Raw genomic sequence first — 19,535 nt, 5'->3', positions numbered from 1 at the left:
TCTAACTTTTTTAAAAGTATTCTCATTATTATATTTAATAACCACTTGTTTTTAATTTAAATCTAAAGTTTCTTCTTAGATATCTTCATTTTTATAATTTTAATAGTTAATAGATACTTTCTTGAAGTAAACTTGCAATACACTTTACAAAATAAGTCATTATTTAAAGTTTTTTTTAAAAAAATTTATACTTAAAGGATGTAGTAAATTTATTATAGAAACTCTTTCCAATTGATTTTGCATCCACATTTTTAAATGTTTGAAAATTTTACATAGTGACTTTTTGTCATTGAACTACATATTAAGAAATATATATTTTTGCATACAAAAATAGAACTCTAAATACTTTTTACATTATATTCATAAAAAATCCTGGATTTTTAAGAAATAATGACTCTTTTACTTCAGAAGTTAGTTTTGGTAGTAATATTAGATTTATCGACCAAATGCTTACTAATATATGTAATAGACAGATAGGATAATAATATATGGATAAGTAAACTCTTCAAGTACAATAGAAATAGTTTATTAATATATTTTAATAGCTTTTACTTTTTTTCACTTTACATATTTTCTTTATTTCTTTTATTTTGATATAGCATTTTTGCTTAAAATAATCAAAAAGAAAATTAGATTACCCATTAATATAATATATTTTAAGGCTAAAAAACCTAAGTATATAACTGGTGCAAATGTGTTATATAGTACCAATAAAGGCAATTCTTATGTTCTACTAGATTAAGAAAAACAACATATATTTACAAATATTTACAAATAATAAACAAGTAATAGACAGGTATAAATTACCATATCCCTTAAACTGTAGGGATTAAAATTAATTTTAAAAATTTTTGAATTTTTAAAATATCTTAAGATCTAGTGATTATAGAAAGATGAAATTATATTTGTTAGGTTCTTCTTATTAAGGCGCATTTAATAGTAATAAAATCATAACTCTAAAATTAATAAATAAAAAGTTATATTAATTTATAAATTTTTAGATTTTATCAGTTATTCTGTCACATAATATTTGTAAAAGAACAATTTTATTTCTATCAAATTCTTCTTATTAAGACGCATTAAATGGTGGTAATTTTATATTTCTAGGATTAATGAATAAAAAGATATTTCAATTTAAAAAATTTTACTACTATTTGTTGATCATTTACTTTTAAAAAATCATGAACTTTTTTTTCAATTTTTACTTAGAAAATACTATAGAATTTATTACAAAAATATTGGTTTATATAATAAAATATTTTAAAGTATTTAAAAATATCTTTAATTAAAAAACAAAATTGCAGGCAAATTTGGCTGCAAACCAGTTTAAAGGTTAATAATATCATTAGTAATAGGAAGTATGCAAATATTAAATTTCATATATTCAAATATCTAACTGCAGTAATATTTAAAAAGATGATGAAAAACTAAATACTTTAACAGATTTTGATACTTATTATTAAAAAAGTATCAATTGTATATATGTTAATATAATATTAGGTTTCAATTAAATACATTACTTAGTATTTTAGCTTTATACATATAGGCTCTTTATAATAAAAGAAGAAAAAACTATCAGAACAATTAAATTTATATTTATACATTAAAAATACTTCAAATATTGAATTTATTTAATTTATTTAGAATTAGTATTAACTAAAAAAATTTTTTTTTAGCAGGTTTTTCTTTTTTATTGCAAAAAGTTCATATATTTGCAATTATAATATGTTATTATGCTATTAAATAATAGAAAAGTTTATTAGAAATATAAAAAACAGATTATTACATCTTTACTTAAAATACTACTGGAAAAAGCAATATTTAATGAATGAAAAATAGTCATAATATTTTGCATAAATCAAACTTTTTCTTAAATTTAATTTGAATTCCAAAAATATTATTTTGCAATCTAGTAATCTAATTTTGATTTTTTTTAAATTGATAACCTTCATAAAATTATTAAAATCAGACTACTAAATCAAAAAAAAATTTTACCTTTTGGAATTAATCAAAATTACATTGTACATATCGGCTGATCAGAAAAGCCTCCCATAATTTTATATGCTAAATGACAATAAGTAACCCATCAGTTATATAATGAACCCAACAACTGAGCTTAAATATTAATTGGTTCGATTTTTCCAATCAGTCGATATGATAATAATTTTTTTATTTTATTTTAAAGTAAATCAATTTAAAGTGTTTGGTTCTATACAATACAGGTATTATATACCACAAAAGTAAAGAAATATACTCTTTACCTCTGCTGTGCAATGAGAATGTAATGATTTATTCAGTACAAGGGTGCCAATATATTAAAGAAATAAACATAGAAAAAAATGAAAAAAAAGGAGCCTTGCATATAAAAATGAAAACAAAAAACAAATACAGTCAACTCTTATATAGTCACTCCTTTAGGACCAAAAAAAATTAGTGTAATTATAAAAATACTATATGGTATAACTAAAGAAAGTTTTTTTAATAAGCTTATTAGTATAATTTAAGCCAAATGTTTATTAGCAGTATTTGTACATAAATATTAATAGATATTAATTCTTTGGATAGATCCATCCAATTTATATTTCTACAATATTAACTGAAGATGTTTATGATTAAAATTTTGTATTATTTAAGTAATAAATATTTAATATATCAAATTTAGTATTATTAAATACTTAATTTTTTAAGAAAGGTGTGCCCACCTGTAACCACACGTGATTTGTTGGATAGCGTCGATTTGTAGTATTTTTGAAGTTGGTCGATAAATAGCATGATTTTATCACTTTTTCAGTTGAAACTTTCTTCGAGAAACCTTCTTCTCTCCACTGTATTTTTTCTTCTTCTAAATCGGCTATGTTTTTATTGCAAAGACAAGCTCTGACATTATCGTTTAATGGTCTTAGAGCGAAAGCTTTATGTCGTAACATATACCAAAAAACAGCCGAGACTGCTGCATATAATAGGAATAATAGGAGTACTTTAATGAGATATGTTATAGGAGTTGTAGGTGTATCTGGAGTAGGAGGAGGAATATTATATTATTATCTTCAAGGAGAAAGGCAACAAACATATAATTCCTCATCATTGAACGATAATGACGATGAAAGGATGAGAATTAATCCGATTATAAGGTCGCCGAGAGAGGCAACAACAAAATTACGAGAAAATCAGGTATCATTTTCGTTACAAAGAAATAACGGAGTATGGAAATATGAATCAAATCAATTAGGATCAAATTATCCAATAGAAGATATGAAAAGTGTTAACTTTGAATATCCTAATTCAGAAAAATCCGCATTTGGAGACAGATTATTTTTTGGCATATATGATGGACATTCAGGATGGAATACATCTAAATTATTAAGTGAAAAATTAATACCCAGAGTAATAAAACATTTAGATAAAGCTATTGAAGGATATGGAGAATATTCAAATTTAATATCGAATAAGCAAGAATTAACTAAAAAAGCGATAGAAAAAGCATTTGTAGAAGTAGATGATGATATCTTGATTTATTCTACAAATAGGTTATTAAATATTTCACCAAAACCAGATGAAGGACTAAATTACATAGATGAAAACTTATTGTCAGCATTCGCAGGAAGTTGCGCAATTTTGGCTTATATTGACACTACTGACAAAGGTTTATATATTGCGTGTACAGGAGATTCAAGGGCTGTGCTTGGTGTAAAAGATGATGATGAAAAAGGAGGGAAAAAATGGAAAGCTGTTGCTTTAAGTGAAGATCAAACTGGAAGAAGTGAAAAGGAAGTTAAAAGATTAAATAAAGAGCATCCGGGGGAAGAGGGGAATATTATAATAAATGGTCGAATATTTGGTGGATTGGAACCGACAAGATCATTTGGTGATTCAAAATACAAATGGAATATGAAAATGCAGGAAGCCGTATTCACCAAATTTTTTAAAATAAGAAGAGGACTTCCTGGTGGAAGTCGTAATAAAACTCCACCTTATCTTACAGCAAGACCTGAAGTAACATATCATAAATTAACAGAGAATGATAAATTTTTGGTAATAGCATCAGATGGACTGTGGGACGAATTATCAAATGAAGAAGTTATTGAACTTGTTGGAAAATTATTAGAAGGTAAACGGGAAATGATTAACGAAGAAAAAAATAATTTTTCTGAAGACGAATTAAAATATGAAAATAATATGCAAGAAAAAGTTTTTACTTTTGTTGATGAAAATGCTTCTACACATTTAATCCGTAATGCACTTGGGGGAGCGAAACAAGATCTTTTATGTGCTTTATTATCTCTTCCATCTCCCATTTCAAGAAGATTTCGTGATGACATCACAGTGACTGTTGTATTCTTCGGTCCAGATTATCAAACGAACATTAAAGGTAAGATACTTTACGTTTTCAAAACAACAATCTGTCGATAAATTGATAGCGTATCGTGATCAATAATATATTTTCTTTATTATTAATAGAATTACAATAAATCAGATAAATCAAATTAACGTTCTTGCAAAAGGAACAAAAATTTATATTAAGAAATAGAATTGTGATTAAAAAAAAATTCTGTGTATAAAAAAAAGAAATATTTTTTTAACAAACTTTATTTAATAATTTACTCGTTGTCATTAAGCATAAAACGTTGAACAACTTCGTCAGCCTTTAAAGCGTCACGTTTTCTCGTAAAATCTTCAACAGCAAATTCCAAAAATTTAAATTCATCTTCTCTATATATTCTAATATATTCTAATTCACGTGAAATTTTTCCATGTTCCATCATTTTTAATACTTGTTCGTTTGTTTGTTTAAGATGAGATAATAAATTATCAACATTTTCTAATACTGTTTCTGTAACTTTATATTCAATTACAGGTAATAATTCCATACTATTAATAACATTATCTAAAACGTCAAGTGTTGGAATTATTTGATTCCCAATAAATAAATCAACAGGATGAGATGGATTATTTGGATTCATTTTAAATTTAATTCCATCTTCTTCTGTTAATACACATATCCACATTGCTCTGGTTGAATCATGCGATAACTCCGCTCCTCCTTTTTTTCTAGTAAGAGAAACTAAAAGTTTGATACCATGATATTGCATAAATGATAATTTTGCTTTTGCCAATTCGTCATCATCATAGAACGGAACGGGAAATGAAATCGCAGATGACGGATTGTCAGATAAAGTAAATCCATGTACAAATAATAATTCAGAATTTGGTTTATCACCATAAGAAATACAAATTTCAGTATCAGGAGTTATTTGTTCAGGTGAATCAGATCTGGTAAGAATTAATTCAACCCCTTCAGGTCCAATTTCCCACCTTGCATGAGGAGTTAAAGAATGATTAGCAAAATCGAGAAATGGTACTAAATGAAAATCATCTGATTCATCCCCAATAGGAGAATTAATTGTTTGAAATCTACTGCCAAATGATAATACTCTTGACCAAAATACTCCGTCTGCCCATCTAAAGTGCTCAAACGTGACAACATCATGTCCGCCATTTTCTTCTATATTTGACCATTTATTAAATAATGGCCTAAATGATTCATATTCTTTTTTTAATTTATTAAACTTTGCATCTACTGCTGGTTTTAAACTTGTACCATCAAGACATGCTCTCAATATTTGATCATAAAATAATGGTGTATGAAGTGTACGAGGTAAGATATCAATATATGCTTTCCATAGTGATGGTACTTCCCCTCCTGACGTAACTTTACTCATTCTTTCATATAATAAAAAAAGTATAAATATAACGCGTTCTGGTAAAGGCTTTCCTTCTGCGATTAACGCATTAAAAGTTTCTTCCAATTTTGGTGCTTTCTCTTTTGCATATTTATATATTTTTGTCGCGTTAAGTAATATATTGAACGGTATAAAGGCTATTATTGAGTTGTCTCGAAGAACATTTTGTTTTGTGACAAATCCTAGTCCTTTATCTGGTATCTCTTGTACTTTTATATTTGAAACAACTCCATTATCTATTAAAATGTTGAGTTAATAATATAACGATGAAAAATAATACATACATAGATAATAATACCTTTGGCCCAGGATAAAAATGCTTGTAAAGTCGAAGACGAAGACGAAGCCATTAAAGTTGGATGAAAAAAAAATTAAGATTTGGATTTAATTACCTATTTAAACAAAATTGCCATGCAGGTCCATGCATGCATAATTGCATATACGCGATTTACCTAAAATAATTAAATACCTGCCCGCATTGGGATGATTTTTGGTACAAATCATTATGATCTTTCGGTTGGATTATCATATTGGTGCACTGTGGTACATACTTATGTTACACATCATTCCTTTGGATTTGTAAAACAAGAGCTGTGAATGACTTGCCAATAAAAATTTTTTCTTTCATGTGATACAATCAAAGCTCGCTTTGTAAGAAAACGGACAACAGAATTTAAATCCGTTTAATATAGAGGTCAAGTATTATGACGCGTATACTCGTTATTAAAATTATTGAAATGAAGTTGTCCAGTATTTGCTGCATAATCGAATAATCGATGTGTTTTACATTATCAAATTATGTATACAGTACAGTATATTGATCCGACCATCCAGATCAGCCTTGTGCAATTCTAGATCTCTAGATCGGATCAAAAATGTATAACCAATCAGATTGTAGCTACGATTGAGCTTTTTGATTGATCGGATCGGTCATATTATATACACGTAGGGATTATATAGTTAATTATTACGACTACAACGCAGCTGTGAGTACGAGTACGTGAATTGAATATCTTGTACTCATGTACTCACGTGTACTCACATGTATTCTCAATATATTTGACGAACTTTAAATTATTTTTTAAGTGAAATATTATTACACCGTTGAACTACAGTACTACACTACTTCATTTTTACATTCCTGAAGAGCTTATATATTAAGTTTTATTTTTACCATATTACAATATAACGTATGAAACACGAAATTAATAAAACATAAACAACTGTACATATAAAAGAAAAAATTGCAATTTTCTTTTTTGTAATTAAACTCTTCTAAAATACATGTTATAAAAAAAAAGAATACAAATGAAATAAAAAGGGCGAATTTCTATAAAAAATGTTAGACAGATTATTGTTTTCTACTTTTTTTTAATTTTAGTGATTGGTAAAAGACGAATTGTTTTATGTTTTATCTACTAACATCCTTACAGGATGTACAACCTGTGTAAAATAATAAAAAAGCGATCATAGTTATATAAATATTGTTAATTCTAATAAACAACCTATACGTCTCTTTAAAATAATTTTTTAATTATCAGTAATTAACGTCACAGCTTATATTTTATTTAGTTTAGGCACATAACAATTAAAAGCTATAACTTAAAATAAGTTCATTATATAATACTTATTCATTTAACTCCTTTAACTCCTTTTCCTTCTGTGCAATTTCCAATTTCTTCAATTGGTTATCCAATCTTTTTCTTTCTAGTTCTTCCTTACGTTCTTCATATTCCAACTCCTGAATTCTTTTTTGAAATTCTGAGTCATTTTCCTTAACACTCACTTTCTGCCTTTTGTTTGGTAATTTTTGAATTTGGATATTCTTTCGTTTTTCTAAAGATAAATAATAATAGATAAGTAATAAGAATTAAATTTAATAAATAAATAAATTATTAATTACCTTTTCGCTTATTAGCATCTATTTTTCGTTTTGTACCACTTTTATTCTTGCTTGACATAGGAATATTATATTTCTGGTAATTATGAAACCGCCTATACAATGTTAGATCATAGTTCCATGAACTAAAAAATAACTTTGTTAATAATTATAAAATATATTAAATAATTATATAATTAGAATAGCTTACTGAAATATTGCAGTTTTTAATCTCAATCGCGTCCCTTCTCTATTTACATTCGCGTGTGAACATTCAGATACATTAGTATCAAAAGGGGTAGTCATCCAAATATCATAATCCATCAAAGAATAATTATGATTCAATGATGCTAATATCCATGGTGTTTGGTATTCAGTTATCCAATCTATTTATTAGCAATCACGTTAATAACAATATAAATAATACAAATTCTAATAAAATTAACCTATTTACCATGTATTTTCTCATCACCAATAGTTTCTAACTGCTCAAATATAAAATCTACATCATCTTTAGTTTTGGCTTTTAGAAGCTGACGCATTAAAAATTTGCTTTCATCTGAATATTTAGAATTTCTTACATTTCTATATTAATATAAATAAAATAATTATTAGCAATTTATTTGTAAATAATCAAAAAACTTCATTTTTACCTTTCAAAATGAACTGAACAAGACTTTAAAATATAAAGTAAATGTTGCTCAGCACTTATAGAATTACATAAAGAATTTAAAGCTAAAGACAATCCTTTAAGATTGACCTTTGTCAAGATCTACAATTATAGCAGCCCATCCTTTTTTTCTGAATTAAAATGATAAAAAGATGGCTTTTCTCCTGTTAAATCTTCATAAACTTCAAAGAAAGTTGTAAACATGCATTGATAAATTTTAGAATCACTTCCATTTGTAAAAATTCTACAAAATGTTACAACTAAATAAAAAAAAAAATTAATTTATGTTATAATTAAAATCAAAGTTTGAGAATCTTAACTACTTACTACTATGATTATCTTCATCATAAGCATTAAACTCAAATTCATTCATTTCTCCAAATACACGTTTATAGGGACATATCTACCATAAAATATTTAAATTTCGACATATGAATAGCTTGTAATTTAATCATACATAAAATAATAACATTTCCACTATCTGTAAATACTAAAAAATAATGATAATTGTATTATTATCTTTAAAATAAATTTATTAAACTTTTTTTATTAATACTTACTAATTCTTTGAATATAATCACGTAAATTTGCTTCATTTTGATTAAAAGCATGAACCACTCCCATAATTCCCTGTCCATGTGGATGTAATAATTTCTGTTCTTTCATTACAATATTACGAAGTTTATCAATATTATTCATTGAAGCATGAATATCTATAAAACAACTTCTCCAAAAACTGCTTTTATTAATGGACCTTTTTTGAAAATCAAAAGTTATTAAAAATAAAATAAAATAAAATAAAGAAAAAAATCAACAATTTATACCTGAAATTAATTTTCGTGGAGTAGTATCACTTAAAAGATCATTTGAATTTTTAATTAAATTTTTTACATTTTCTTGTAAATGGCCAGGTATTCGATGAGGAGGAGGTGGTGGATGTGAGTGAGTGTTTTTTACAACCATGACTATATATGGACATGATTTTAAATCTAATGGTTCATATTTATGAAATATAACATTACATCCAATTTTTACAAGTGGTAATAGTTCAATTTTTCCATCTTTAACATGAGGGATTGCTATATAAAAATAGGAAAATTACTATTTAAAAAAAATTAAACATTAATTTGTTAATCATATAAATAATTACTTACGACACTCTTTTTTTCTAGATGCACTAGGAATAGTGGTAAAACATTTTTTATCATCCTATATAAATAAATAAATGAATATTAAAATTTATTATAAAATAATAAAACTGAAAAAATATTAAATTACCTCAATAGTACTAATTCGTCCTTCATTTCTAAATAATTCTTTTAAAAGATCTTCATCAATATTAGGTTTACCACTTATATATCTATGTCGCGTGCCAAAGGTATACAAACTGCAACCAATAAAGTACTGATTGGCATCACTTCTATTGGCTTTGTGATATCTTACCACAGGTTTTCCATTACATGTATAATTGTTATAACAACATTTAGTTTTAATTGCAGCAAGATATTCCCTTAAAATTAAAAGAAATTTAATTAAATTGTTATTTGTAAATATTCAATAAGAAATAAATAAAAATTGTAATAATAAATAATTACTCTTGTGTATTTAATCGAATTTGATGTAAAGAAGATAATGTAAAAAAGCTGGGATTTCTTGAAAGAAGGTCAACATCAGGATCTACTATAGTATGAGTCGTGTTTATAGTAAGATCAGAAGCAGCAATACTGCGAGCTTTAACCTGACATGTTTTTTTTTTCGTCTTTGCATTTTACTCCCAAATACGGGCAAAAAGTATTAGAATTCGAAGACCTACTGAGGCTTTTCCAAGACTATACTGAATCTTAAAATAAATGATAGGAAAAATAATTCATTAATTAATATTAAAAGACAAAATAATTAAAAATAAAACTCCATCACTTACATCACCAAATACAGCTTTTTTATCAGCCCAGTTTTCAACATGAAAAACATATGCAATTCCATCATTTGAACTATCGGGATACTCAATGGGAAATAAAGAATGGCGAATATCAGTTATATGATATATAGTATTAATTAAAGCTAATGTTTTTTCCAGTCTCTCTTCATTATAAGCAAGTTCCTGTGGTAATGAGAATTCTTGATCTTCACTCTAAAATAATGAAAACTTTAAAATTTTGTATTATAATATTAAAATATTAATAAATTGTTTTACCTCTGATGAATCAGAACTAATGTTAATGATTTTTAAATCAGACATTTTAGTTTGTTTGAAAATTTTAATTTGGTTTTTGTAGTTACAAAAATAAAACAGAATATAAAAAACGCGATTAAAAGTAAAATTGAAAAAATTTTGAACGCGTTTGAAATAAAACTTTATTGTAAAAAGTTGGTATAAACATGATTACACAATTTCTAAAAAAGTTATTGAAAATAATTTTTATAGATTTATTAATTATAAAATCGTCAAGGTTATTTCCATAATTAAATATAATTAAAATGTTAAAATTCTAAAAAATAACTAATTTACTTTTACTGAGAAGTATTCAACTCACCTAAATTGAAAATTGACTAACCAAAAAAAGTGTAATGGTCAATCAAGAATCCACAATGATGTAATTTACTTCAGTTATCAAATGATCGTATAAAAATACAAATAAATTTTTTTGCTAATATATAAATGATCTAAATAATGAGATTTCTTTTAGTTTTCATTTACATTATTTATGTTTTAAAAACAGAAAGCAAAAAAAAAGAATAAATATTAAACAATAAAAAAAAAGTGACTAGTAATATATTGAAATTCTTACTTTAATGCTTTATTTTAATATGGTAGTCATAATGGCGTAAAAAGTCTCCATTCATAATGAGAAAATTCTACTTTGTTAGTAATTGTAGTGGTGTATTTATTTTATTTTCTTGTTGGTTTACTAGTTCTTATTCAAATGCTAGTTATCAGCTCTTCGTATTTTTATTCTGTAATTCAAACCAGTTAAAATTACATAAAACAAATTCCCTTTTATTAAGTTTAGCTCAATGAGTTTACCTTTAAAAATTCAAGCACGACATTCTTATTAAATAAGGTAAATAAAAGACAATGTTAAATAAATTTTAAAAAAAGTTGAATTACTTTAAGATCAGTTAAGAGTCCAAAAAATGCCAGCATTTCTGTAAATAAAGAAAAATAGCTGGTTTAAATAAATTAAAAAAAAAGCGCGATGAATTGCCTTTTGAAAAAATTAAAAAAAAATTTGCCGAAACTGGTCGTTATACAATTAATGATTGGTACGTGAGTACGTGAGTACAGTGAGTACAAAGATTGTATTGCGTACTTGTGTAATCATTTCAAGTCATATGACTACATAATACGTGATTACATATCTATGTGATGCGTACTCACACGTAGTCGTACTCACTAGCCTGCTGTAGTCGTAATAAATAACAATTTACCGACACGTAGGTGTCGTCTATTATAAAACTGAACACCCAAATTTTGTAGATCGGTATGACTGGTACGATCAATCTGGTATGATCTAGAATCTAAATTATTCAACGTGTTGAATAATTTGTACACCGCATTTTAATATATAACTAATAAATTTTTTGATTGCTGCTGATTTAATGACCTAGTCAAATATGAAATCCGATTTCTTGAGAATTGCTCTTATTCCTCTAAAATATTAGCCCTGTTCATTTCTAGATCGGACCGGATTGATCGCAAATTTGTACCCCAAAATAATTGGTTACTGATGCGGTCAGCGGTCAGTCAAGCCGATCTACAAAAATTGGTGTTTTTCCCTGATCGATTTTATAATAAACATAATAAACAACAACTACGTGTTTTTGCCCTATAAGCTATTATGGATATATAAACCAATCCGATCAATCAAAATTGTGCTCAATTGTAACTATGATCTGATTGGTTATACATTTTTTCGGTCAATCCGATACGATCTAGAACTGAACAGGGCTATTATATGTAGTGTTACGATCCGGATGGATTCGTCATCTGTTTAACCCGGTCCGTAAATAAATTGTTGATTCGGATAACCATCCGAACGGATCTGGATTTATCTTTTTACTTATAATATCATTCTTTTAAATTATACTTATCATATAAATTTAGTGCTGCGATCCGTTGATCGCCAATCCGCGATTTGAAACCATCCGGATTGGGATCCAGGTGAAGATACGAATGATTCGTCATCCGCTATTTCTGTATGTTATTGAAAAAAGCAAATTTACTTTTGTATAAATTGAAATTAATTAAAATTTTGGATCATTTTAACGCTCACCAGTGGTGAAATTCACCCAAGGTAAAGTTCACCTATATTACATAATTTATTAAAATTTAAATTGTTTTGTTTTGAAAAAAATAATAATTTTATTAATAAAAATATTTATATAAAATATATAGTTTAAATATAATAATATATTATACAATAATTTATAATTTAGTATTATTATAAAAAATGGATAAATCCTATAAGTATTAAGTAGATTTTATACTGCTAAACAACTTTCAATTAATAAAGGAAGTAAATTTCATTTGACTAAAGTGGTGAAATTACACTCTAAAGTTAGTAAATGGAAAAAAGAAAAATTCGAAAGTTAGTACCATGATGAAAAACGTAGATTTCTCCATATGTATTATACCTATACCCATAAAAATTAATATATAAGTAGTTTCGACCTTGCTGAACAATTTTCAATTAAGTTAGAAAGTCGATTTCATTTGACTAAAGTGGTGAAATTACGCGCTGAAGTTAATAAACAGAAAAAAAAAAATTCGAAGGTTAGTACCGTTATGAAAAATGTAGATTTCTCCATATGTATTATACCTACACCCATGAAAATTAATATACAAGTAGTTTCGACCTTGCTGAACAATTTTCAATTAATTTAGTAAGTCGATTTCATTTGACTAAAGTGGTGAAATTACGCGCAGAAGTTAATAAACAGAAAAAAAATTTCAAAAGTTAGTACTGTTATGAAAAATGTAGATTTCTCCATATGTATTATACCTACACCCATGAAAATTAATATAAAAGTAGTTTCGACCTTGCTGAACAATTTTCAATTAATTTAGAAAGTCGATTTCATTTGACTAAAGTGATGAAATTACGCTCTAAAGTTAGTAAACGAAAAAAAAAAAAATTCGAAAGTTAGTACCATTATGAAAAATGTTGGTTTCTCCATATATATTATACCTATACCCATAAAAATTAATATATAAGTAGTTTCGACCTTTCTGAACAATTTTCAATTAATTTAGAAAGTCGGTTTCATTTGGCTAAAGTAGTAAAATTACGCTCTGAAGTTAATAAATGAAAAAATAATTTTGAAAGTTAGTACCATTATGAAAAATATGGGTTTCTTTATATGTATTATACCTACACTTATAAAAAATAATATACAAGTAGTTTTGGCTCTGTTGAACAACTTTTAATTAATAAAAAAAATTGATTTCATTTGACTTAAGTAGTGAAATTACACTCTAAAGTTATTAAATAAAAAATATAAAACTTTAGGAGTTAAACAGTTAGTAGTGTTATAAAAACACAAATTTCTCTATAAATTTCATTTCTAATTTATGAAATTGAGTTGTATGGGTTTAATAGTATGTTTGGAAAAAAAAGTTACAGTTTAAAAAAATTCATAAAAAAATTTTTATTTACGTGTATGAAATTGTAAAACGTAATACAAACAAAATTAATATAAACCTAAAATTATCATATTACTGGTGAATTTCACCAGAGGTAAATTCACCCCTGGTGAATTAATTTTAAATTAACCACTGGTGAATATAAAATTAATCCTTTAAATTTATTTTTTTTGTAATTTGCAGAAATAACAGAATATGGAAAATTTTATTAAACTGTTACAGCTGCAATATAATGAATTGAATAAATAAGTACAATTGAAGAACTCTTTTATATTCAGGGTAAATTCAAAAAGAGATTTATATTCAAATTATAATGTTTTTCATATAATGGTAATATAATGAAACAAAAAACTAATTTATAAATTTTATATATTGTACAACAAAGTTTAAAAGTTTAATTTTATTTAATTAATATAAATTCCAGATATTTAATATATAGGTTACTTACTATAATGAATTTTTGGTTAAAATCATCCTTTTTTACTAAAACTCAAAAAATAAAAACTACAAAATAAAAAAAAAGTTCATTAAAATTGGACTACTAGATGCCAAGATATATGCAAAAAAATGATTTTTTGGATTGTTAAAAATGGGCTAATTTAGGATTTTAAATAATCTATATATAAGTCAATATTAGAACTTGCTTATTAATTATCAAAAAATTGCTTATTTCAGAGTATTTTTAAAATTTTAAACTACATACTCTATTTTATTTTAACTAATTAATAATTCAAATTTAATAAAATTTATATCATTAAATTCATTTAATAAAAGGAATTCAATAATAATAATTTTATTTTTCTAGCTTTAATATTTACTGATTTTTAATTGATATTGATAAAAGATATTTAGAATCCTACTAATTTGCTAAAATATGGAATTTATAATTTATTTTAAAATCCTATTAAATATCAATTAAATTATTATAAATTTACTAATTAATTCTTTTATAATCATACTGAAATTCTAAATATATATTATATATTTCTTTTAAATTATTAAAATTTTTATATATAATTAGACTTTTTTTATAATTATTAGATCAGATTAGAGTTTTAATTAATTTGATTTGGTTCAATTTTTGCAAAAACTAATACCAAATTGAATTTATAGTATCAGTATTAAAGTTAATTAGTTTCAATAATTACTAATACTAATATTAGTCAATTTTTTTATAATCTGTTTTTAAACTAGTAAATTTTACTAATATTTTTTAGAAATATCACATTCAAACAATTTGCATACACTTACAAAGGATAACGAATAAATATCAAACTACTCAAAAAAACTAAGTCGCTAAGATAAATATAAATAATGCAAATATAACTATCAATTTTATTACAAAAAAACTATAGTTGACTAAAAAAGAGTTTAGCTGCAATTTTATTAAATTTATATATAGTTTTATATTTTTAATATACATCTTTACAGAAACTTCAAAATCGTAGCGATAGCTTAATGCGCAGTAACTGTATTATAAATACATAATGTCCACATTATGTAATCTTAAAGAAATTACATATATGCAGTTACTGTGCATTAAGTCATTGCTACAATCTTGAAGTTTCTGGTAAAGATATTATAAATAAAAACTTAAAGAAAATAACCATACATTTTCAAAATAAATATTATTTTGTATATTTTATAAATTGTAAGTATTAAAATATATTGCATCTTTTGTAATTGTTACCAGCTTTCTTTTTGTTAATAAAAACAAATTATTATATACTTTAAAAAATAGTTGCCTTTAAAATTATAGTTAGATTTTAGAAAAAGTGATAAGATAAAAGAATATAAAGATTTATATAATGATATATTATTGGTTATAAAACTTCTGAAATTGAAGAATTTAATAAGTGATAAAAATTTTTATAGAATCAAAAATTTTAATAAAATTTATATTAAAAAATGTCTTAAAACTTAAGTAATAAATAAATTTATTTAAACAATTATTTTAATTTTCTTTAAAAAAAATATTTTTTACTATTAATATATTAGTGTATTAACTTTTTTGCATTAAATTATATATTAATTTAAAATTTATTATACAAAAATTATATAGTTTTAAATATTAAAATTTAACCAATATTTTTTTTTTAAAGAAAATTAATCAATAATTTTAAAAATTATTGGATACCTTTTACAACTGATTGATTGTTAATATAAGCTATTAGTTAAGTATAAAAGTAATGTACTGTATTATATTATAAATTGATTTTTTTTATAAAGTCATATAATATATGTATACTGTATAAATTAAAAAATTTTCTTAAAATTATATGGCATTTTAATTTTAAATAATTTTATTTTAGATTTATTGTTAAAATTATTTTATGATAAAAATTACTAGTAGTAATATTTAAAATTAAATGGAAGATTTATTAAAAAAAAAATAATCAATATATAAATAATTGATACTATTATATAAATAAAATAAAAATATTGACTTTACTAAAATATACCACTAGTGCTTAACATTATTTCACAAAAACTATGCCCTAAATCAAAGAAGTTGATCTAATTAAAATTGCTCAGTACCTCAAAAATGGTTGACAAAAAGTATTTTTTATGCTGTAAATCTTACAAAATAAAAAATATATGCTGCAGCATTAAGTACTGTAATGTGAAATATAATTATTACATTAATAGTATCAGTTTAACCATATTATTAATAATATAGAATAAAAAGTTAGTGTAACAACAAAAAAATGCATAAATCATATAACTACGGTGTTAAAGACTGTGATGTGAAATATAATTTTTGAAAAATATTATATACACTAAAAATAATTAAATAATTTACAATTATTTTAATCATCAATTCCAATAGCACCTCTATTTCTTCTTCCAATATTAGCTAATAAACCTTGTTCCTCTTCGCCAATATCATCATCCAAGTCATCATATAATGCATTATTAGGTGATCTAATCATAGCATACATAAATCCGAGTAGTGCAACTCCTAAAAATCCCCAATGTGCATAATAAAATATTACTCCAAAAAATGGTGCATTAAGTGTTATACGATGAATAAACGTAGATATTACTGTCGGGGTACAAATATCTTTAAAATATATAAGTTAATTAGTTATTTAAAAAGAAATATATAAAAATTTTATTCTAATTTACCTGTTGGTGCAGTAACGTCGCATGGTACAATTAACTGTGAATATTCAGTACAATTGCGATCCCCATTTATTGTATGATTACACTATAAAATCAAAAATAATGAGTAAAATTATATAAATTATCAGATAAACATAAGTAAACTTACGTATTTTTGACTTCCAAATTGAGCATATTGAGGAACAACCACCATTGTCAAAGTATAATTAAGAGCCAACAAACTTAGCATAAACAATATAGCGCCAAATAACAATCCTATTAATAAAAAATGGACAGTGATTATATAATTGTTTACAAATTTCAGTTTCGTGAAAAAAAAGTTAAATGCTTACCTTGAGGCGGCGTAGAACTTTTTCGGAATCTATAAAGATGTACCCAAAAGAAGCGAATTCCAAGTGAAATAACTCCATATACTGTACTAATGAAAAAATACAGAATAAGGAGTACCATGAAGAAATAATCGATCGGGAAATACTAGTGAGGGAAAATATAAGTTAAACTAGTGGATATAAAAAATAATAATATCGTAATATCATAAATAAAGATCAAAATACTTACTTTAGAAGCTTTAAGGAATATAAAATTAAGAGGATTAAAAATATCTGGATGATTAATTATGTATCCACATTCCTTCCCGCAAATCGAATTTTTGACTTTATCGATACTAAACAAAAAACGAATTTTCATGATTGAATTTTTGATAGTAAATAAATGACACAATAACATAAAAAACTTACCAGGTTAAGAATATTGACATAAATATTACAGCTGTCAATATAGTTAACATAAAACCGATTATTAACTAATAATCCAAGCAAGTTAATGGGCCGTTATCATTTTATACACACGAAAAAATAAAAAATATATACCTCAAATGGCCTAAGAATGAACATAATCTTATTCCAAAATTGGCTTCTTGACTCTGTAGCTATTCTTAACTGACGAAGCAACACTCTGCAAAAAAAAAGGATATTAATCAACTTTATTAATTGTAGTAAATATGCGAGAAATTTTTGCTTACTTTTCTTCATTTCTCAAAATTTCAAATTGCTTTGCGTCTTTTCTAGACATTGTCTTAGTTGGGTCAGAATATTTTGCATTGATTATTCTTTGTTTTTCACGATTGACTTTGAGTAAAGAACTCAACTCCGAATTAGATACAGAGTTAATTTTACTTGTGCCTTTAATCATTCCGATCGGAAGAAGGGAAAGTCCTGGTGCCTAAGCATATTGTTAGAACGTCAAGAAATTTGAATAATTTAACGAATAAACAAACAAAATTAAAGATTATTCTATTCATATGCTTACGGTATAGCAAATAAACACGACCATTCCAAGAACCATAAGAATAGATATAACAAATGAGATACTATTCTCTCCGACTACAGAAAAATTAAATTTCTTTAATTCATAAATAATTATTTGTATGGATAAAAAAGAAGACTTACGACTCGAAGATAAAAGTTTTTTGAAAAAATCCAAATCGATTGGCGCTTTCTCCGTTGGTCGCAAAACAAATCCAAATAATAAACATATAAGAACAAATGCCACAAAGAATCCAGTGTATTTTAAGGCGGCCATAACACGCTATAATAAAAATAAAAAAGAAAACAGATAATCATATTCAGCTTTACTATTCCACACCACTGGTGCTCAAAACCATAAAGTGCATTTCACAAAACTATGACCTAAATGAACAAGTACTAATTGAAATTTCTCAGCACCCTCAAAAATGGTCAGATAAGATTTAATTAGCATTATTTGTTCTTATAATGTAAATTGGTGGTGAACACCATGGTGTGGAATATAATATTTCATGGCATTAACTAAAGAGTGGCATATTTTTATTATAAATATAATCACCTGCGAATTTGTTTGTTCCTCCTCAAGTTCTTCAAAATAAAAATATGCAAATGGAATAATAAATGCACAAAATATTGCGATCAATCCATATGATCCTAAAGATTCATAAAATTTTTATTTATAAATGGACAATACTAGTGAATGATACAATTTAAATTTGAAGTCACAACACACCATAATATACAAATTTAAGGTTATGGACAATTCCTTCTACAACTTCTTTAGTAGCCCATTCGTGTTTAAGTCCTGTATGTAAATCAACTGTACTTGAAACCAAAAATATGTCTACGGGGAATAAAGCAACTGTACTTAAACATAGTGCTAAGGAACAAATTGCTACCACTGTAGCTAACCGTTCACTGTCATGTTTATCTTGATAGTAATTTGTGAATATAATACTAAATACGAATAAAACCTGAAGAAAGAGTAGGTAAAAGTGTAAGAAAGTATGTGTATAACAATGTAAAAAATTCTCTCACAAGAAAACTTGGAAAACTTACGGCGCAGATAATTATATATATTGCCCAGGCACCAAAAACTAATACTGCCATTTTCTGAAGAGCAAATTTATTCAGTACAAAATTATCTTTTAGCCAAAGCCTCTATATTCTG

At 25.1% G+C, this 19,535-nt stretch overlaps 4 protein-coding genes across 6 annotated transcripts; 1 reads left to right on the top strand and 3 right to left on the bottom strand.

Annotated features, from left to right (window-relative positions):
* Nucleotides 1–2,792: 2,792 nt before the first annotated feature.
* On the top strand, nt 2,793–4,841 carry OCT59_022923 (uncharacterized protein). Its single transcript, XM_025326336.2, has 2 exons — nt 2,793–4,369; nt 4,459–4,841. Exons 1-2 carry the CDS (start codon nt 2,854–2,856, stop codon nt 4,467–4,469), a joined length of 1,527 nt encoding a protein of 508 aa, XP_025176630.1. The 5' UTR covers nt 2,793–2,853; the 3' UTR covers nt 4,470–4,841.
* OCT59_022922 (uncharacterized protein) lies at nt 4,414–6,102 on the bottom strand. Its single transcript, XM_025310950.2, has 2 exons — nt 6,040–6,102; nt 4,414–5,977 (listed from the first exon to the last, which is right to left on the bottom strand). The coding sequence occupies exons 1-2, from the start codon at nt 6,089–6,091 to the stop codon at nt 4,599–4,601; spliced, it is 1,431 nt and encodes a 476-aa protein (XP_025176631.1). The 5' UTR covers nt 6,092–6,102; the 3' UTR covers nt 4,414–4,598.
* A 1,266-nt stretch (nt 6,103–7,368) lies between these two features.
* On the bottom strand, nt 7,369–10,529 carry OCT59_022921 (uncharacterized protein; the record flags this gene model as incomplete). Of its 2 annotated transcripts, XM_066150448.1 has the most annotated exons (14): nt 7,369–7,577; nt 7,645–7,766; nt 7,832–8,006; nt 8,075–8,205; nt 8,274–8,392; nt 8,698–8,780; nt 8,851–9,003; nt 9,115–9,369; nt 9,445–9,499; nt 9,569–9,800; nt 9,886–10,028; nt 10,104–10,130; nt 10,212–10,421; nt 10,485–10,529. In XM_066150448.1, the coding sequence occupies 14 exons, from the start codon at nt 10,527–10,529 to the stop codon at nt 7,369–7,371; spliced, it is 1,959 nt and encodes a 652-aa protein (XP_066006481.1). The 2 variants fall into 2 exon arrangements, with proteins under 2 accessions (XP_066006481.1, XP_066006482.1); XM_066150449.1 differs by lacking the exons at nt 7,369–7,577; nt 7,645–7,766; nt 7,832–8,006; ... (3 more) ...; nt 8,851–9,003; nt 9,115–9,369 and having other exon boundaries at nt 9,437–9,499.
* A 5,766-nt stretch (nt 10,530–16,295) lies between these two features.
* OCT59_022920 (uncharacterized protein) lies at nt 16,296–19,507 on the bottom strand. Of its 2 annotated transcripts, XM_025323645.2 has the most exons (13): nt 19,424–19,499; nt 19,098–19,338; nt 18,924–19,018; nt 18,509–18,647; nt 18,369–18,442; nt 18,082–18,281; nt 17,930–18,014; nt 17,798–17,862; nt 17,619–17,724; nt 17,393–17,534; nt 17,209–17,315; nt 17,064–17,145; nt 16,296–16,998 (listed from the first exon to the last, which is right to left on the bottom strand). In XM_025323645.2, exons 1-13 carry the CDS (start codon nt 19,472–19,474, stop codon nt 16,745–16,747), a joined length of 1,641 nt encoding a protein of 546 aa, XP_025168396.1. In that variant the 5' UTR covers nt 19,475–19,499; the 3' UTR covers nt 16,296–16,744. The 2 variants fall into 2 exon arrangements, with proteins under 2 accessions (XP_025168396.1, XP_066006480.1); XM_066150447.1 differs by having other exon boundaries at nt 18,924–19,338; nt 19,424–19,507.
* Between the last annotated feature and the right edge of the window lie 28 nt (nt 19,508–19,535).

The sequence above is a fragment of the Rhizophagus irregularis genome, chromosome 32, assembly GCF_026210795.1.
Source record: "Rhizophagus irregularis chromosome 32, complete sequence".
Classification (NCBI taxonomy): domain Eukaryota; kingdom Fungi; phylum Glomeromycota; class Glomeromycetes; order Glomerales; family Glomeraceae; genus Rhizophagus; species Rhizophagus irregularis.
This window is presented reverse-complemented; position numbering and strand designations above follow the sequence as displayed.

What these genes read in the sequence shown, in the direction of transcription:
- OCT59_022923 (XM_025326336.2), top strand. Translation starts at nt 2,854, where the DNA reads ATGTTTTTATTGCAAAGACAAGCTCTGACATTATCGTTTAATGGTCTT.
- OCT59_022922 (XM_025310950.2), bottom strand. Translation starts at nt 6,091, where the DNA reads ATGGCTTCGTCTTCGTCTTCGACTTTACAAGCATTTTTATCCTGGGCC. An exon ending in ATTTTTATCCTGGGCCAAAG is followed by an intron (nt 5,978 to 6,039) that starts GTATTATTATCT and finishes ACATTTTAATAG; the next exon opens with ATAATGGAGTTGTTTCAAAT.
- OCT59_022920 (XM_025323645.2), bottom strand. Translation starts at nt 19,474, where the DNA reads ATGGCAGTATTAGTTTTTGGTGCCTGGGCAATATATATAATTATCTGC. An exon ending in TCGTGTTTATTTGCTATACC is followed by an intron (nt 18,282 to 18,368) that starts GTAAGCATATGA and finishes CAATATGCTTAG; the next exon opens with GCACCAGGACTTTCCCTTCT. An exon ending in AAGTTCTACGCCGCCTCAAG is followed by an intron (nt 17,316 to 17,392) that starts GTAAGCATTTAA and finishes TTTTATTAATAG; the next exon opens with GATTGTTATTTGGCGCTATA.